The 17,752-nt window shown below is 47.0% G+C and overlaps 1 protein-coding gene across 1 annotated transcript in view; it reads left to right on the top strand.

Annotated features, from left to right (window-relative positions):
• LOC111966147 (innate immunity activator protein-like) overlaps positions 1 to 11,973 on the top strand; it is a 21,284-nt gene extending 9,311 nt beyond the window's left edge. The window contains exons 2-10 of the mRNA XM_070444344.1: positions 2,604 to 2,691; positions 2,974 to 3,107; positions 5,280 to 5,402; positions 5,669 to 5,909; positions 7,000 to 7,053; positions 7,157 to 7,448; positions 7,656 to 7,817; positions 9,441 to 10,236; positions 11,965 to 11,973. Coding sequence (XP_070300445.1) covers positions 2,637 to 2,691; positions 2,974 to 3,107; positions 5,280 to 5,402; positions 5,669 to 5,909; positions 7,000 to 7,053; positions 7,157 to 7,448; positions 7,656 to 7,817; positions 9,441 to 10,236; positions 11,965 to 11,973 — 1,866 coding nt within the window. The 5' untranslated portion in view covers positions 2,604 to 2,636. The remainder of the gene's footprint in view (positions 1 to 2,603; positions 2,692 to 2,973; positions 3,108 to 5,279; positions 5,403 to 5,668; positions 5,910 to 6,999; positions 7,054 to 7,156; positions 7,449 to 7,655; positions 7,818 to 9,440; positions 10,237 to 11,964) is intronic.
• Positions 11,974 to 17,752: the final 5,779 nt, after the last annotated feature.

Genomic DNA, 17,752 nt, shown 5'->3' with positions numbered 1-17,752 from the left:
CTTCCTTCCACTGTCTCACTGTAGGCCCCTACCTCAGTCCTCTTCCTTCCACTGTCTCACTGTAGGCCCCTACCTCAGCCCTCTTCCTCCCACTGTCTCACTGTAGGCCCCTACCTCAGTCCTCTTCCTTCCACTGTCTCACTGTAGGCCCCTACCTCAGCCACTCAGCCCTGTTCCTTTCCACTCTCCTCCTCCTGCTCTGTTGTCTCTGTGTTGGCACAACCAACCAGCGCTCCTCCTCGACTGGATCAGCAGTTATTCAACCCACAGCAGATTATCCAGACTGGTGGATACAGGTAGCCTAGTGGTTAAGGCGTTGGGCCGGTAACCGAGAGGTCGCTGGTGCGAATCCCTGAGCCGACTAGGTGAAAAATCTGTCTGTGCCATTGATCCTATTCTCTATATAGAAGACATGGGCCCTGGTCAAAAGTAGTGCACTTTAAAGGGAATAGGGTTCCATTTGGGACTCTCCCAGGGTGATGAGTCCTCCGCATCTCTACAGGAACAGGCCTGATACCCATCTCTAAACATCACTGCTCTAGATAGGATCAGTGGATTATTTGGACTCGGTAACCCAGGCAACATGGGTTGGCAACATGACCTGAATGTGTAGAGACGTGAGCTGCATGAGTTCCTTCCGTCTGTTGACATACTGAAGTTTTGTTTTTAGACATAGATACAGAAGATTCATGTCACCAGCTCAAATAGCTGCCCAGTCTAAAGGAAGTTATTTCCAGCAGTGTAGTGGTCTTGGGATGTGCCCAAAATTGCATCATATTCCCTATATAGTGCACAACCTTTGACCAGAGCTATGGGCACTATATAGGGAGTAGGGTGCCATTTCAGACACACACTTGGTCTACGCTGACCTGTTCAATCTATCTAGAAAATCTAGAACAGGATTATCTATCTTGGATGTTGATGGAGAGAGAGTTGATGGACAGAGAGTGCTTGCGTGTACACTGATTTAAAGCAACGATATTTGAGTGACAGGCTGTTTTAAAACTCCACATCTGGAATTAAAACAATAACAAGGTGACCCCTGAAAGCCAGATGGAGATGGGTAAATTAGACACACATTCAGGCTTTATATTACTGTAGCATAGGTTGTGCTGCTACAAATGTAGGCCTACCTGTCACAAGACAAAAAGTTACCATGGTGAGATGATACATAGGTCTACAGTACATTCATTGTGAACTACTCTCCATACTGAGATGGTCTGTCCCCACACTGAGCGTTGATTCATCACGCCGAGACCGTAGAGAAGCCGTATTTAGACATGGCATATAATTAAAAAGTTCCATTTCACACCATGCTGTTCATATAAATAATTTATTATAATTTACCGGTTTCTCGGCGTTATTTATCCCGGGGAAAGGGAGTGGTTTTGGGTGGTAAATCTCAGTAACCGGGTTCCCGCCATTCAACCCTAGTGCACGCATGCACGCACCCACGCATCCAATAGAATGGATCATAAACATTGTTTATGTGTTCAACAGTGTGAGAATGTATAAGTGAAATTCTAGATGTGCTATATCATGAATCTTCAGTGTCTTTATGTGAGCTGGCTGATGCTACAGAGACAGGCTCAGCATTGAGACATTGTTCCACTTCAAAAGCCCCTCGAGGGTTGTTTCTCTGGACACTGGTTGAATGGAGCGCTGTTGGTGTGTGTGTGAGTTTGTGTGTGTGTGTGACTCTGGGAGGGGGAACAGGTGCAGTCCATGAGAGGGATAATTCCCTTGCCCTGCAGCCATCTGCTTTCCTGTTCTCTTTTTTGGGGTGCGACGGTGCGTCCCTTTTAAACGCCCTCTGACATTCCGTATGGCAACACACACACACTCCCCTCGGAGAACAGCGGTGCGCCCTGTGACCGTTGCCATAGTGTCCGGTTTCGGATTAACCCCTGGTCCCCTCGCACATGTGCCGAGTCAAGCATGGGGGCTGCTGCCTATTGTGAAGGGAGAACAGGGCAGGAGGGAGGGAGAACAGGGCAGGAGGGAGGGAGAACAGGGCAGGAGGGAGGGAGAACAGGGCAGGAGGGAGGGAGAACAGGGCAGGAGGAGGAGAACAGGGCAGGAGGGAGGGAGAACAGGGCAGGAGGGAGGGAGAACAGGGCAAGAGGAGGGAGAACAGCAGAGGGAGGGAGACAGGGCAGGAAGGGGAGGGAGAACGGGCAGGAGCGAGGGAGGAACAGGGCAGAAGGGAGGGAGAACAGGGCAGGAGGGAGGGAAACAGGGCAGGAGGGAGGAGAACAGCGCAGGAGCGAGGGAGAACGGAGGCAGAAGGGAGGGAAGAGGGCAGAGAGGAGGGAGAACAGGCAGAGGGAGGGAGAACAGGGCAGGAGGGGGAGAGAACGGGCCAGGAGGGAGGGAGAAGGGGAGGAGGGAGAAGGGGGAGGAAGGAGAAGAAGAGAGAGAAGAGGAAGGAGAGAGCTAGTGGATCAGAATAAAAAGAGACATTCAGCATCAGGAAAGGAAACTTATATTTTTATGTGAAGCAATTTTCCCCTGTCCTGAGTGATCATAACGCTGGATATGTTTTTTGGTGAATAAGGATGATTTAATAAATCTGATTGAAATATTTAACTATTTTCCAACAGGTTTTAACAGTGTGAAAATACCTTCCAACAGCCATGATGGATAAAGAGGAGATCAGTGACACTGACAGTGGGATCATTCTCAACTCTGGTAAGAGCTTAACACATCAACAATGCTGAACCCTAAATGTGAAAGCTTTAGATCCATTCTAGGTTCAGATATAAATCTTTACAGAAAGCACTGAGCGCATTATTAATGCTGAGACCTAAATAAATTCAGGAGATAAAGTGTATTGATAGTTGGTAAGCTACCTGAAATGTCTATAATCTATAACAATCGTTAATTCTGTGATAAAAGCTCCAAATGTGGCACCATGTGATGCCTGCATGAGGCCTGTGCTCTGTGGAAAAATCTCCATTAACATCATTTCAGGTCCCGACAGCCCCACGTTGCCAGTCAAGGACCTGACCACTCACACCCGGGCCATGAGGCTGAAGCACCAGGCTCTGGAGGACAGGCTGGAGCTGTGTCTACTGGACCTCAAGAAGCTCTGCGTTAGAGAGGCTGTGAGTATTCACACTATTGTATTCATGCATATCTATACCGGTGTTGAGATATATATGTACAGTACCAGTCAAAAGTTTGGACACACCTACTCATTCCAGGGGTTTTCTACATTGTAGATTAATAGTGAAGACATCAAACTATGAAATAACACATATGGAATCATGTAGTAACCAAAAAAAGTGTTAAACAAATCAAAATATATTTTAGATTCTTCAAAATTGCCACCCTTTGCCTTTAATGACAGCTTTGCACACTCTTGGCATTCTCTCAACCAGCTTCATGAGGAATGCTTTTCCAACAGTCTTGAAGGAGTTCCCACATATGTTGAGCAGTTGTTGGCTGCCTTTCCTTCACTCTGCGGTCCAACTCATCCCAAACCATCTCAATTGGTTTGAGGTCGGGTGATTGTGAAAGCCAGGTCATCTGATGCAGCACTCCATCACTCTCCTTCTTGTTCAAATAGCCCTGACACAGCCTGGAGATGTGTTTTGGGTCATTGTCCTGTAGAAAAACAATTGATAGTCCCACTACGCGCAAACCAGATGGGATGGCGTATTGCTGCAGAATGCTGTGGTAGCCATGCTGGTTAAGTGTGCCTTGAATTCTAAATAAATCACTGACAGTGTCATCAGCAAAGCACCATCACACCTCCTCCTCAATGCTTCACGGTGGGAACCACATATGCAGGATCATCCGGTCACCTACTCTTCGTCTCACAATGACACGGTGGTTGGAACCAAAAATCTCACGTTTGGACTCATCAGACCAAAGGACAGATTTCCACTGGTCTAATGTCCATTGCTCATGTTTCCTTGCCCAAGCAAGTCTCTTCTTATTGGTGTCTTTTAGTAGTGGTTTCTTTGCAGCAATTCGACCACGAAGGCCTGATTCACGCAGTCTCCTCTGATCAGTTGATGTTGAGACGTGTCTGTTACTTGAACTCTGTGACGCATTTATTTGGGCTGCAATTTCTGAAGCTGGTAACTTTAATGAACTTATCCTCTGCATCAGAGGTAACTCTGGGTCTTCCTTTTTTGTGGTGTCCTCTTGAGAGCCAGTTTCATCATAGCTCTTGATGGTTTTTGCAACTGCACTTGAAGAAACTTTCAAAGTTCTCGAAATTTTCCGGATTGACTGACCTTCATGTCTTAAAGTAATGATGTACTGTCATTTCTCTTTGCTTATTTAAGCTGTTCTTGCCATAATATGGACTTGGTCTTTTACCAAATAGAGCTATCATCTGTATACCACCTCAAAATTGTCACAACACAAGTGATTGACTCAAACACATTAAGGAAAGAAATTCCACAACCTTTAACAAGGCACACCTGTTAATTGAAATGCATTCAAGGTGACTACCTCATGAAGCTGGTTGAGAGAATGTCAAGAGTGTGCAAAGCTGTCATCAAGGCAAAGGGTGGCTACTTTGAAGAATCTCAAATATAAAATATATCCATATGGTGTTATTTCATCGTTTTGATGTCTTCACTATTATTGTACAACGTAGAAAATGTTAAAAATAAAGAAAAACCCTTGAATGAGTAGGTGTATCCAAACTTTTGACTGGTACTGTATATATATTTGCATGAAAATATATGTTTAATGATGTACACTGAGAGTCGGGAAGCAAGTTCAGGGAGTGAATACATTTAATAAATGAACAAAACAAGAAACACAAACAGCCACCGACATGAAACAGCAACAATGACGACGGGGGAAGAAACCAAAGGGAGTGACATATAAAGGGCAGGTAATCAAGGAGGTGATGGAGTCCAGATGAGTGTCATTATGTGTGTAACGCTGGTGACAGGTGTGCGCCCTAACGAGCAGCCTGGTGACCTAGTGGCCAGAGAGGGAGCACACGTGACAATATGGGTGATGCAGACAATTACATTGATGGAAGCTACAATCTATCTGCAATATTAAAGCTGACCTACCCCCTAATAAAAAATAAAATAATAATAAATATATATATTTATATATTTTGCGTCAGGGAGGCTGTGAGTGTCTAACATAGGGCTAACATAGGTCTCCTGTTCGTCACAAGACTGAGTCTCATATTACAAACCGATGGTTCATAGAAGAGTTACAGACTGCTCTTTCAGATGTAATCTCTTAGGGGTATGTTTAGAAATGACTTCAGTTGATTTTGGATTGTATTTATTTTACAGGAGCTGACAGGTAAGTTGTCTTCAGACTACCCCCTACTTGCTGATGAGAAGCCCCCTCGTGTCCGAAGGAGGATAGGAGCTACCTTCAAACTGGATGACAGTCTCATCCACCAGGATGGAGAGGTACAGACCAATATGAACCCTTCCCACGGTCATCCTTTACACTTCCTATATTACACAGTATTGGTAATAGGTAAGGTCAGGTGTCTTTCCTAACAATATGTTGTAAAGCTTATGAGCAAAGGCAAAGTGCATATCAGATAGAGAGATTTGAACACTGAATACAGTATTTATTTCCTTAAACCCAGCCCAATCAAGAAGTCTATTAAATTGATAGTTCATTGTTATTCATCTAAGCTAAATAAAAATAAAAACTCTCTCTCACTCAGGATTCAGAGCTTCATTCCTTAGAGGCAGACCTGGCCTTGCAGCTCCAGATCGTTGAAGCGGCTCGTAGACTCTCAGTGGAGGAGCACCTGTCCAAACCACAGAAGAAGAGCAGGCTGCAGCAGTGTAAGAGGGAAGATAGGAAAGTCAAGGATCTCCAGGAAGCTGTGTATCAGCACAGGATCAGAAACGAGTGCTCCTCTCCAGCGACCAACAAGAACAACAACACAGCCAAACACAGAGGTGAATGCTGTGGCTGTGCTACTCCCATCTGGCCACATTGGGCTCTGCAGTCTGCAGGGAGCTTAGTTTATTCAGAATTACAGTTTCTAAACATTGTGAGACTCCCAGGAACGCTTGCGAAGCAAACCAAGCAGACCAGGCTGGAGCTTGAGAAGTCGATGAGAGAAATGAAAAATGGTTCCGTAGTTGTTAATTTTCTCTAAATCTAAAGGCACAACCTAGATTGTATCCCATTTCTTAAGTAGTTGAACATGTTATTACTCCTACCTGGTGAAAGTGAAGAACTGACACGTTTTCATTTTTCTCAAAAACAAATTTATATCGAAGGAGTGCCTTTGAGTTTTATAGTTGTACTGTGGTTCATACTTAATTGGGACCAATTCATTTATACAGATATTTTACGGATGATAGCAATAGGATCACAGGAGACCGGCTCATAGTAATGGCTGGAACGGAATAAATGGAATGGTATCGGACACATCAAACACACAGTTTCCAGGTGTTTAATACCATTCCATTCACTCCATTCCAGCCATTATTATGAACCGTCCTCCCCTCAGCAGCCCCCTGTGGACAGGATATACTGAAGAAGTATTTCAGATACTATTTTTATTGGACAGTTAAGACCCGATGACATGTTTCTATGCAGGAGCTTAGCTAGCCAAGGTCGCCATGACATTGATTGATAGGCAGTTTCTGCCTATCAATGAAATATATTTATAAAGCCCTTTTTACGTAAGCAGATGTCACAAAGTTGTTATACAGAAACCCAGCCTAAAAGCAATGCAGATATATTAGAACGGTGGCTAGGAAAAACTCCCTAGAAAGGCTGGAACCTAGGAAGATTCTAAGAGATTCTAAGAGTACATGGCCATTAAGGCTATGCCTATTTTCATACTGTACTGTCTTTAGTTATATTCCTACTCAGTCCGATGGAGGTTGGAGGTTTTTTATTCACAATTGTTTAGTTATTGAATCACATAAGCAGTACATGTCAGAAGAATTACACTACAATGTTGATCATTTCCACAACCCCTTCCCCTAATTGAATGAAGTCTTACATAAAGCTTTCTTTTATTTCTGTCCCCAGATCTGTGCATGTCTGACGACAGCTCCCTGTCTGATGCAGTGGCCCTGGACGATGGTGAGTTATCAACTAACACAATAGAAATGCCAATACAATTCAACTATTCCAAAATGTCATCATGTCTGACCCTTTCTATTGTGTCTCCTCTGTCTATCCATAGACTCTCTCTCTTCCTCATCATCTGTAGACCCACTCATACAGTCCTCTGTGGGCTCCCTGTCCCTCCAGTCCTCCTCCTCCCAGGGCAGTCTCCATCACACCTCAGCCCATAGCCAGAGCCTCGGCTGCAGTTGCGGTGTGGAGCAGACCCAGACCTCCAGTATGGGCTCCAGCTGCAGTGTGGAGTTTCCTGAGCGCTCCCCCATCCAGAACTCCCCCTGGAGAGAGTCTAATCTTGACCAGCACTATCTGAAACATGACACACCTCTCTCTGTCTGCAGCAGCAGGCCCAGGTAAGAGTCCATATCCTTTTTGGATCGGAACGCTGTTAACCAATGAAGGTGGAGCAACTGAGTGTGCAGGTCCTACTTCGCTACTCAAATATTTATTCTGCCCAGAACCCCATAAAAAGGGTTTTGCTTTTGACTACATAAACTACATCCTCTAACTTTTAAACTAGCAGTTGTCTAAATCCTGCCCTGCCCACTCTTTCTGAGCAGAAGTCCAGTAGGGACCCCAGTGTTCCCTGCAGACAGCAGAGTCCTGCCCTCCCACTTCCCCTCCATTAAGAACCTGGCTCTGAGACATGGACAGATCAACTCCTCCAGCGCCCCCTCTACTCCAGAGCTGCACGTACGCAGACAGTACTCCCTGTCCTTCAGGTAACCAACCAACGCTTCACAACGTCACCACCGTTACACAGAACGTCGACACCATAACACAGAACGTAACCACCATAACACAGAACGTCAACACCATATAACACAGACGTTGACACTTATAACAAAGAACGTAACCACCGTAACGAACAGACTGTCAACCTTACCTAACAACAGAACGTACCACCAGGAAACAGTACTGCACGACACACTTAACCCAGAACGAGAGACACCACACAGCACACAGAACGTTGCACCAAATTACAACAGACTGTCAACACCATAACAGAACTGTCCAACAGAACAATGTACAACAGATGCCAACCGACCAACAGACGCTGATCATACACCATAACAGACTTCAACACAGTAACACAGACTGCTAACACATTAACACATGAAACAACCACATTACACAGACTGACGACACCATTAATCACAGAGAACGTAACTCACCAGAACAGCAGATATACGATTAATCACCAAGAAACACAGACTGACGAACAGCATACCACACAGAACGTTGACACCATAACAGACATGTCAACAAACAATAACAGACTGTCAGGCACCATAACAACAGGACTCCAACAGCATAACACAGACGTTAATACCATCCAAACAACACCAGACTGCACACGACCACTACACAGAAACGTCCTAACCTACCATAGACACAGACTGAATCGACACCATAACAACAGAACGTTGACACACACCATCCGTAACACAACAGCGGAACGTGCAGCCCGATAAACACAGAATCGTTAACCATAGAACGTCACCCATAACACAGAGAACAGTTCAAAATGAAACGAAATAACATCATATAAACCCGACTACAATCAGACAACGAACAACCAGTGAACGACCTAGACAACCAATAACACAAGAACGATCAACCCACCACGTAAGCACCAGAACACTGAAGAACATCATAACACTATCAACACAGAACACGTAAACACCAGAATACACAGACTGACGACACACCATAACACGAGAACACGTGTAACCAGAACACACAGAACGTAACCACCAGAGAACATCAGACATGACGAACACCATAGCACAGAACGTAACCACCAGGAACACAGAACGTCAACACGCATAACACAGACTGACAGACACACATAACAGGCAGAACGTCGAACAGCCATAACACAGATACTCAACACTCATAAACAACAGAACGTCAACACCATAACAAGCAACGAAACACCATAAACACAGAACGTAAACACCAATAACACAGAACGTACGCACCAGACACAGGAATAACTTGACGGGACACCATAACACAGAACGTAACCACCAGAACACAGACTGACGACACCATAACACAGAACGTAACCACCAGAACACAGAACGTCAACACCATATCACAGAACGCCAACACCATAACACAGATAAAGGTGTTGATTACCTTTATTGTGTCTTCTTGTGTGTCTATTGTTGTGGGTGGGTAATAAGTTACATAAATTATACTGATAAAATACATTGACTAGATTAGATTGCATTTAATAATGAAGTTGCTGTATTAATTGCACAGTATAGGGAGACAGACATACACAGAGTGCATCACAGTAGCTCACTTCTCTCCCCTGTCTTTTTTCCTCTTCTCAGGCTTCCCAGAAGTAAGCCCACTCATGATCTGGGTGAGGGATGTGGGAGAGCCAGGTTGCCACGCCGACGGCCAGAGTTCCTGGTTCGGTCTCCACAGTACGCTCCCCAGCGTCTGTACCAGTCCAGCTCTGAACACTCTGTCCCCTCCTACACCAGCCCCCAGCGGCTGTACCAGTCCAGCTCTGAGGACAGCAGCTCTGAACACTCTGTCCCCTCCTACACCAGCACCCCCAGCCGGGACACGAACAGAGATAATCACAAAGACAGGGAGGGCCCTGCATCTCCCGAGATCCCCAAGCTCTGCCCTCCTCCCTATGGCTTCCACTACGGAGCCCAAAGTCCCACCAGCCCTGCGTTGAATGGCTCCAGCTTTCACAAGAAAAACAACCAGCACCAGCACCAGTCCTCTCCCAGCTTGAGAAGAAGAATGGCAGAGGAAGGCACCTGTTCCCCTCTTTCCCCACAGGACCTGGGCAGTCCCCTGGGGAAGGGTCTTTACCTGTCCCCCTCCCGCCCCCCCCAGCCACAGCAGCAGCACAGACACTGGCAGCAGGGGCCCCCACCGTCATCCCCCAGGAGAGTTCTGAAGCCTCCACCCCCTTACACTCGCCTGGTACGTACCCCGTCACTGAGGGAGTACCCCAACCAACCTGCCCGGGTGTTGCCCAGGGAGATGTCGTCAGACGAGCTCAAGTCCTGGAACCAGTTCCAGAAGTCACGCCCGAGTTCCCTGGAGCGCCAGGGGTCGTTCAGAGTGAAGAGCCCCACGTCCCCTCCCCTCCCGCCCTACCTGCAGGTGAGGATGCCCCCTAACACTCACCACCATTGCATTACTAATATTAGAACAGATAGATGTGGAGCTAAAGGAATGGGAATGTAATGTAGAGCGACAGGTAGCCTAGCGGTTAAGAGTGTAATGTAATGTAGAGCGACAGGTAGCCTAGCGGTTAAGAGTGTAATGTAATGTAGAGCGACAGGTAGCCTAGCAGTTAAGAGTGTAATGTAATGTAGAGCGACAGGTAGCCTAGCGGTTAAGAGTGTAATGTAACTGTAGGGCGGCAGGTAACACTAGCGGTTAAGAGTGTAATGTAATGTAAGGGCGGCAGGTAACCTTAGCGTGTTAAAGAAAAGTGTAATGTATAGTGTAGAGCTGCAGGTTAGCCTAGCGGGTTAAGGAGTGTAATGTAATGTAGAGGCCGGTGCTAGCGTTAGAGTGTTTTACCAAGCGAAGTTGCTACTAGAGTCGTAGATGTAATGGGAGGACTAGGGTTATAGCAGACCACGGAAATGTAAGTGGCGAGACTAGCGGTTAAGAGTGTAATTGTATGTGGGGGCAGGTAGCTAGCGGGTTAAGAGTGTAATGTAATGTGTAGAGCGGACAGGTTAGCCTAGCGGTTACAGGTGTAATGTATGTAGGGGGCAGGTATCCTACGGTTAAGAGTGGTAATGTAATGATAGGGCGCAAGGTGCCTAGCGGGTTAAGAGTACGAGTCTGTAGGGCGGCAAGTATGTGCCTTAGCGGTTAAGAGGTGTAATGTGGGGCAGGTGCCTAGCGGTTAGAGTGTATGTACATGTAGGGCGGCAGGTAAGCCTAGCGTTATAAGAGTGTAAATGTAGGGGGCAGGTAGCCATAGGCGGTTATAGAGTGTATGTATGTGGCGGCAGGTAGCCTGTGCGGTTAAAGGTTGTCTAAGTATGTAGGGGCGGCAGGTAGCCCTAGCGGTTAAGAGTGTAATGTAAGGGGGAGTTAGCTAGCGGTAAATTAGAGTGGTAATGTATGTAGGGCGTGAGGTAGCCTGCGGTTAAGGAGTGTAATGTATATGTATGGGGCGGCAGTAACTAAGCGGTTAAGAGTGTAATAGTAATGTAGGGCGACAGGGTAAGCCTGGCGGCTTTAATGACAGTGTAATGTAATTGTGTAGGCGGGCAGTAGCCTAGCGGTTAAAGAGTTGTAATGTAGTAGGGCGGCAGGTAGCCTAGCGGTTAAGAAGTGTAATGTAATGTAGGCGCGACAGGTAGCCTAGCGGTTAAGAGTGTAATGTAAGGGGCGCAGGTAGCACTAGCGGTTAGAGTAAGTGCTGAAGACTAGTAAGATGTTTAATTGATGTAATGGGCGGCAGGTAAGCCTAGCGGTTAAGAGTTATAATGTAGGGCGGCAGGTAGCTAGCGGTTAGAGTGTATGTAGTGGGCGGCAGGTAACTAGCGGTTGAAGAGTGTTATGTAATGTTGGGCGGAAGGTGCTAGCGGTTAAGAGTGGTAATGTAATCGTAGGGGGCAGGTACCTACGGTCTTAAGAGTGTATGTAAGTGGGGCAAGTAGCCTACGCGGTTAAGAGAGATAATGTGGGCGGCAGGTAGCCTAGCGGTTAGAGTGTAATTAATGTAAGAGCGGTCACAGGTGAGCTTAGCGGTTAAGAGGTGTAAATGTAAAGGCGGCAGGTAGACCTGCGGTTAAGAGTGTAGATTGTAATTGTAGGGCAGCGGTACGACTAGCGGTTAAGAGTGTAATGTATTGTGGTCGGCAGGTAGCCTAGCGGTTAAGAGTGTAATGTAATGTTACGGCGGCAGGTAGCCTAGCGGTTAGAAGTAGTTAATGTAGGGCGGCAGGTTAGCCTAGCGGTTAAGAGTGTACAGTATATGTAGAGCGACAGTAGCAGGTTAAAGTAGCGCTGTAGGCGGTAGTAGGTAGAGTGTAATGTAATGTATGGAGTGCGCGCTTAGAGTAGTATGCTGGCGTCGCCAGCGGTTAGAGTGTAATGTGGGCGCAGTAGCCCGAGCGGTTTAAGAGTGTAATGTAATGTAGGGCGGCAGGTAACCTAGCGGTTAAGAGTGTAATGTAATGTAGTGGCGGCAGGTGCCGTAGCGGTTTAAGAGTGTAATGCTGAATGTCTGAGCGACAGGTTAGCCTAGCGTTAAAGCGTGTATGTAGTGTTGAGCGACAGGTAGACTACGGGTTAAGAGTGTAATGTGAATGCGGCAGGTAGCCTAGGCGGCTTTAAGAGTGTAATGTAATGTTAAGGGGGTCAGTACTTAGCGGTTAAGAGTGTAATGTAATGTAGGGCGGCAGGTAACTAGCGTTAAGATAGTGTAATGTATGTTAGAGCGACATGGTAGCTGCGGTTAGAGTTTTGTATGTAGGGAGGTGCTGTAATGTAGAATTAGGCGGTCAGGTAGCTAGCGGTATAAGCGTGTGTAATTTCGCAGTAGCTTTAAGTGTATGTAGGGCGGCAGGTAGCCTAGCGGTATTAAGAGTGTAATGTAATGTAGAGCGAGGTAAGTCTAACGGTTAAGAGTGTAGTAATGTAGGGCGGCGGTAGCCTAGCGTTAAGAGTGGTAAATGTAATGTGAGCGCAGGTAGCCTAGCGGTTAAGAGTGTAATGTATATGTAGTGCGCGGCAGGATACCTACTGGTTAAGAGTGTAGTAAGATAGCTACTTAAAGTATATTTGTAGTGGGCGGCAGGTAATCTAGCGGGTTAAGCTGTATGTAATGTAGGGCGGCAGGTAACCTAGCGGTTAAGGAGTGTAATGTAAATGTATGGGCGGCCAGGTAGCTAGCGGTTAAGAGTGTAAGATGTAGGGCGGCAGGCGCTAGCGTTAATGAGTAGTAATGTAGTAGGCGCGTCAGGTAGCTAAGCGTTTAATGAGTTTGTAATGTAGGTGCGGCAAGGTAATGCTAGCGTGTTAAGAGTGTAATGTAGTGGGCAGGTAGCTAGGTTTAAGAGTGTAATGTATGTGCGGGGCAGGTAGCCTAGCGGTTAAGAGTGTAATGTATCGTGGGCGGCAGGTGGCTTCTAGCGTGTTAAGAGTGTAAATGTAGGGGGCAGGGTAGGACTAGCGGGTTAAGAGTGTAATGTAATGTAGGCGGCAGGTAAGCCTAGCGGTTAACAGAGTGTAATGTATGTTAGGGCTGGCAGGTAGGCTAGCGGTTAAGAGTGTAAATGTAATGTAGGGTAAGGTTAGCTAGCGGTTAAGAAGTGTATGTACTGTAGGGGCAGGTAGACCGGTTAAGGTAATGTAATGTAGGGGGCAGGTACCTAGCGTTAAGATGTGTAATGTAATGTAGGGCGACAGGTAGCCTAGCGGTTAAGAGTGTAATGTAATGTAGAGCGAGCAGGTAACCTAGCGGTTAAGAGTGGTAATGTAATGTAGGGCGGCAGGTAGCTAGCGGTTAAGAGTGTAATGTAGGGCGGCAGGTAGCCTAGCGGTTAAGAGTGTAATGTAAATGTAGGGCGGCAGGTAGCTGCTAGCCGGTTTAAGAGTGGTAATGTAGGGCGGCAGGTAGCCTAGCGGTTAAGGAGTGGTATTTAATGTAGGGCGGAGGTACTGCGGTTAAGAATGTAATGTCGGCGCAGTAGCCTAGCGGTTAAGAGTGTAATGTAATGTAGGGCGCAGGTAGCCTAGCGGTTAGAGTGTAATGTAGGGCGGCAGGTAGCCTAGCGTTAAGAAAGTGTAATGTAATGTTAGGGCGGCAGGTAGCCTAGCGGTTAAGAGTGTAATGTAATGTTAGGGGCGGCAGGTAACCTAGCGGTTAAGAGTGTAATGTAATGTAGGGCGGCAGGTCCTAGCGGTTAGGTGTATGTAATGTAGGGCGGCAGGTAGCCTAGCGGTTAAGAGTGTAATGTAATGTAGGGCGGGTAGCCTAAGCGGTTAAGAGTGTAATGTAAGGGCGGCAGGTAGCCTAGCGGTTAAGAGTGTAATTAATGTAGGGCGCAGGTAGCCTAGCGGTTAAGAGTGGTATGTAGGGCGGCAGGTTAGCCTAGCGTAAGAGTGTAGTAATGTAGGGCGGAGTACCTAGCGGTTAAGAGTGTAATGTAATGTAGGGCGGCAGGTAGCCTAGCGGTTAAGAGAGTTGTAATGTAGGGCGGCAGGTAGCTAGCGGTTAAGAGTGTTAATGTAATGTAGGGCGGCGGTACCTAGCGGTTAAGAGTGAGTAATGTAATGTAGGGGGCAGGTAGCCTAGCGGTTAAGAGTGTAATGTAATGTAGGGCGGATGGTAGAGCCTAGCGGTTAAGAGTGTAATGTAATGTTAGGGGACAGGTAGCCTAGCGGTTAAGAGTGTAATGTAATGTAGGGCGCAGGTATCCTAGCGGTTAAGAGTGTAATAGTAATGTAGGGGCGACAGGTTAGCTAGCGGTTAAGAGTGTAATGTAATGTAGGGCGGCAGGTAACCTAGCGGTTAAGGAGTGTAATGTAATGTATAGGGGCAGGTAGCCATAGACGGTTAAGAGGTAATGTAGGCGCAGGTACCTAGCGGTTAAAGAGTGTAATGTGTAATGTAGGCGGCAGGATAACCTAGGCGGTTAAGAGTGTATGTAATGTAGGGGCGGCAGGTAGCCTAGCGTTAAGAGTGTAATGTAGTAGGGGGGCAGGTACTAGCGGTTAAGAGTGTAATGTAATGTAGGGCGGCAGGTAGCCTAGCGTGTTTAAGAGTGTAATGTAGGGCGGCAGGTAGCCTAGCGGTTAAAGTGTAATGTAATGTAGGGCGGCAGGTAGCCTAGCGGTAAGAGTGTAATGTAATGTAGGGTGGACAGGTTAGCTCTAGGCGTTTTAAGAGTGTAATGTAATGTAGCGGCGGCAGGTACCTAGCGGTTAAGAGTGTAATGTATGTAGGGCGGCAGGTAGCCTAGCGGTTAAGAGTGTAATATGTAATGTAGGGCGCAGGTAGCCTAGCGGTTAGAGTGTAATGTATGTAGGGCGGACAGTAGCATAGCGGTTAAGAGTGTAATGTAATGTAGGGCGACAGGTAGCCTAGCGGTTAGAGTGTAATGTAATGTAGGGGCAGGTAGCCTAGCGGTTAAGAGTGTAATGTAATGTAGGGCGACAGGTAGCCTAGCGTTAGAGTGTGTAATGTAATGTAGGGGACAGATAGCCTAGCGGTTAAGAGTGTAATGTAATGTGGGGGCAGGTAGCCTAGCGGTTTAAGAGTGTAATGTAGGGCGGCAGGTAGCCTAGGGTTAAGAGTGTAATGTAATGTAGGGCGGCAGGTAACCTAGCGGTTAAGAGTGTAATGTAATGTAGGCGGCAGGTAGCCTAGCGGTTTAGAGTGTAATGGTAATGTAGTGGCGGCATGGATAACCTAGCGGTTAAGAGTGTAATGTAATGTAGGGCGGCAGGTAGCCCTAGCGGTTAAGAAAGTGTAATGTAATGTAGGGAGGACAGGATACCTAGCGGTTAAGAGTGTATGAATGTAGTGGCAGGTTAGCCTAGCGGTTAAGAGTGTAATGTAATGTAGGGGCAGGTAGCCTAGCGGTTAAGGAGTGTAATGTAATGTAGGCGGCAGGTAACCTAGGGTTAAGAGTGAAATGTAATGTAAGCGACAGGTAGCCTAGCGGTTAAGTGTGTATGTAATGTAGGGCGGCAGGTACTAGCCTAGCGGTTAACGAGTGTAATGTAATGTATAAGGGGCGACAGGTAGCCTAGCGGTTAAGATGTGTAATGGTAATGATAGGGGACAGGTAGCCTAGCGGTTTAAGAGTGTAATGTATGTAGGGTGGCAGGGCCTAGCGGTTAAGAGTGTAATGTAAGTAGGGCGGCAGTAGCCTAGCGTTAAGAGTGTAATGTAAGTAGGGGCGGACAAAGTTGTAGCCATAGGGTTAAGAGTGTATGATATGTAGGGCGGCAGGTACCTAGCGGTTAAGAGTGTATGTAATGTAGGGCGGCAGCTAGGCCTAGCGGTTAAGAGTGTAATGTAATGTAGGGCGAGCAGGTACCTAGCGGTTAAGAGTGTAATGTAATGTAGGGCGGCAGGTAGCCTAGCGGTTAAGAGAGATGTAAATGTATGTAATGTAGGCGGCAGGTTACCTAGCGGTTAAGAGTGTAAATTGTATGTAGGGGCGGTCAGGTAGCCCTAGCGGTTTAAGGAGTGTAATGTTAAAGGGCGGCAGGTAGCCTAGCGGTTAAGAGTGTAATGTATGTGGGGCGCAGGTAGCCTAGCGGTTAAGAGTGTAATGTATGTAGGGCGGCAGGTAAGCCTAGCGGTTAAGAATGTGTAATGTAGTGCGCAGGTAGCCTAGGGTTAAGAGTGTAATGTAATGTAGGGCGGGAGGTAGCCTAGCGGTTAAGGAGTGAATGTAGGGGGACAGGTAGCCTACGGGTAAGAGTGTAATTGTAATGTAGGGCGGCAGGTACTAGCGGTTAAGTGTAATGTAATGTAGGGCGGCAGGTAGCCTAGCGGTTAAGAGTGTAATGTAGTGCGGCAGGTAACCTAGCGGTTAAGAGTGTAATGTGAATGTAGGGCGGCAGGTAGCCTAGCGGTTAAGAGTGTAATGTACGGGCGGCAGGTAGCCTAGCGGTTAAAAGTGTAATGTAATGTAAGGTGCGGCAGGTACCTAGCGGTTAAGAGTGTAATGTAAAGAGGGCGGCAGGTAAGCCTAGGCGGTTAAGAGTGTATGAATGTAGGGGGCAGGTAGCCTAGCGGTTAAGAGTGTAGTAATGTAGGGCGGCAGGTAAGCCTAGCGGTTAATGAGTGTAATGTAATGGTAGGGCGGCAGGTAACCTAGCGGTAAGAGTGTAATGTATGTAGGGCGGCAGGTAGCCTAGCGTGTAAAGAGTGTAATGAATGTAGGGCGGCAGGTAACCTAGCGGTAAGAGTGTAATGTAATGTAGGGCGGCAGGTGCCTAGCGGTTAAGAGTGTAATGTAATGTAGGCGGCAGGTTAGCCTAGCGGTGTTCAGAGTGTAATGTAATGTAGGGCGGCAGGTAACCTAGCGGTTAAGAGTGTAATGTAATGTAGGGGCGGCAAGGTAGCCTAGCGTTAAGAGTGTAATGTAATGAGGGCGCAGGTTAACGCTAGCGGTTAAGAGTGTAATGTAATTGTAGGCGTCGCAGGTAGCCTAGCGGTTAAGAGGTAATTGTAGTGAGCGGCAGGTAGCCTAGCGGTTAAGAGTGTAATGTATGTAGGGCGGCACAGGTAGCCTAGCGGTTGAGTGTAATGTAGGGCGGCAGGTAGCTCTAGCGGTTAAGAGTGTAATGTAATGTAGGGCGGCAGGTTAACCTAGCGGTTAAGAGTGTAATGTAATGTAGGGCGGCAGGGTACTGGTACCTAGCGGTTAAGAGGTTGTAAATGTAATGTAGAATGGGCGGCAGGTAGCTAGCGGTTAAGAGTGTAATGTAATGTAGGGCGGCAGGTAGCCTAAGCGTTAAGAGTGTAATGTAATGTTAGAGCGGACAGGTAAGCCTAGCGGTATAAGAGTGTAATTATGAGGCGGCAGGTAGACCTAGCGGTTAAGAGAGTTAATGTAATGACGGGCGACAGTAGCCTAGCGGTTAAGAGGTACATGTAATGTAGGGTGACAGGCAGACCTAGCGGTTA

Source organism: Salvelinus sp. IW2-2015, linkage group LG7 (assembly GCF_002910315.2).
Source record: "Salvelinus sp. IW2-2015 linkage group LG7, ASM291031v2, whole genome shotgun sequence".
NCBI classification, from domain to species: Eukaryota; Metazoa; Chordata; class Actinopteri; order Salmoniformes; family Salmonidae; genus Salvelinus; species Salvelinus sp. IW2-2015.
The sequence above is the reverse complement of the archived record's forward strand: the minus strand, read 5'-3'. Positions and strand labels throughout refer to the sequence as shown.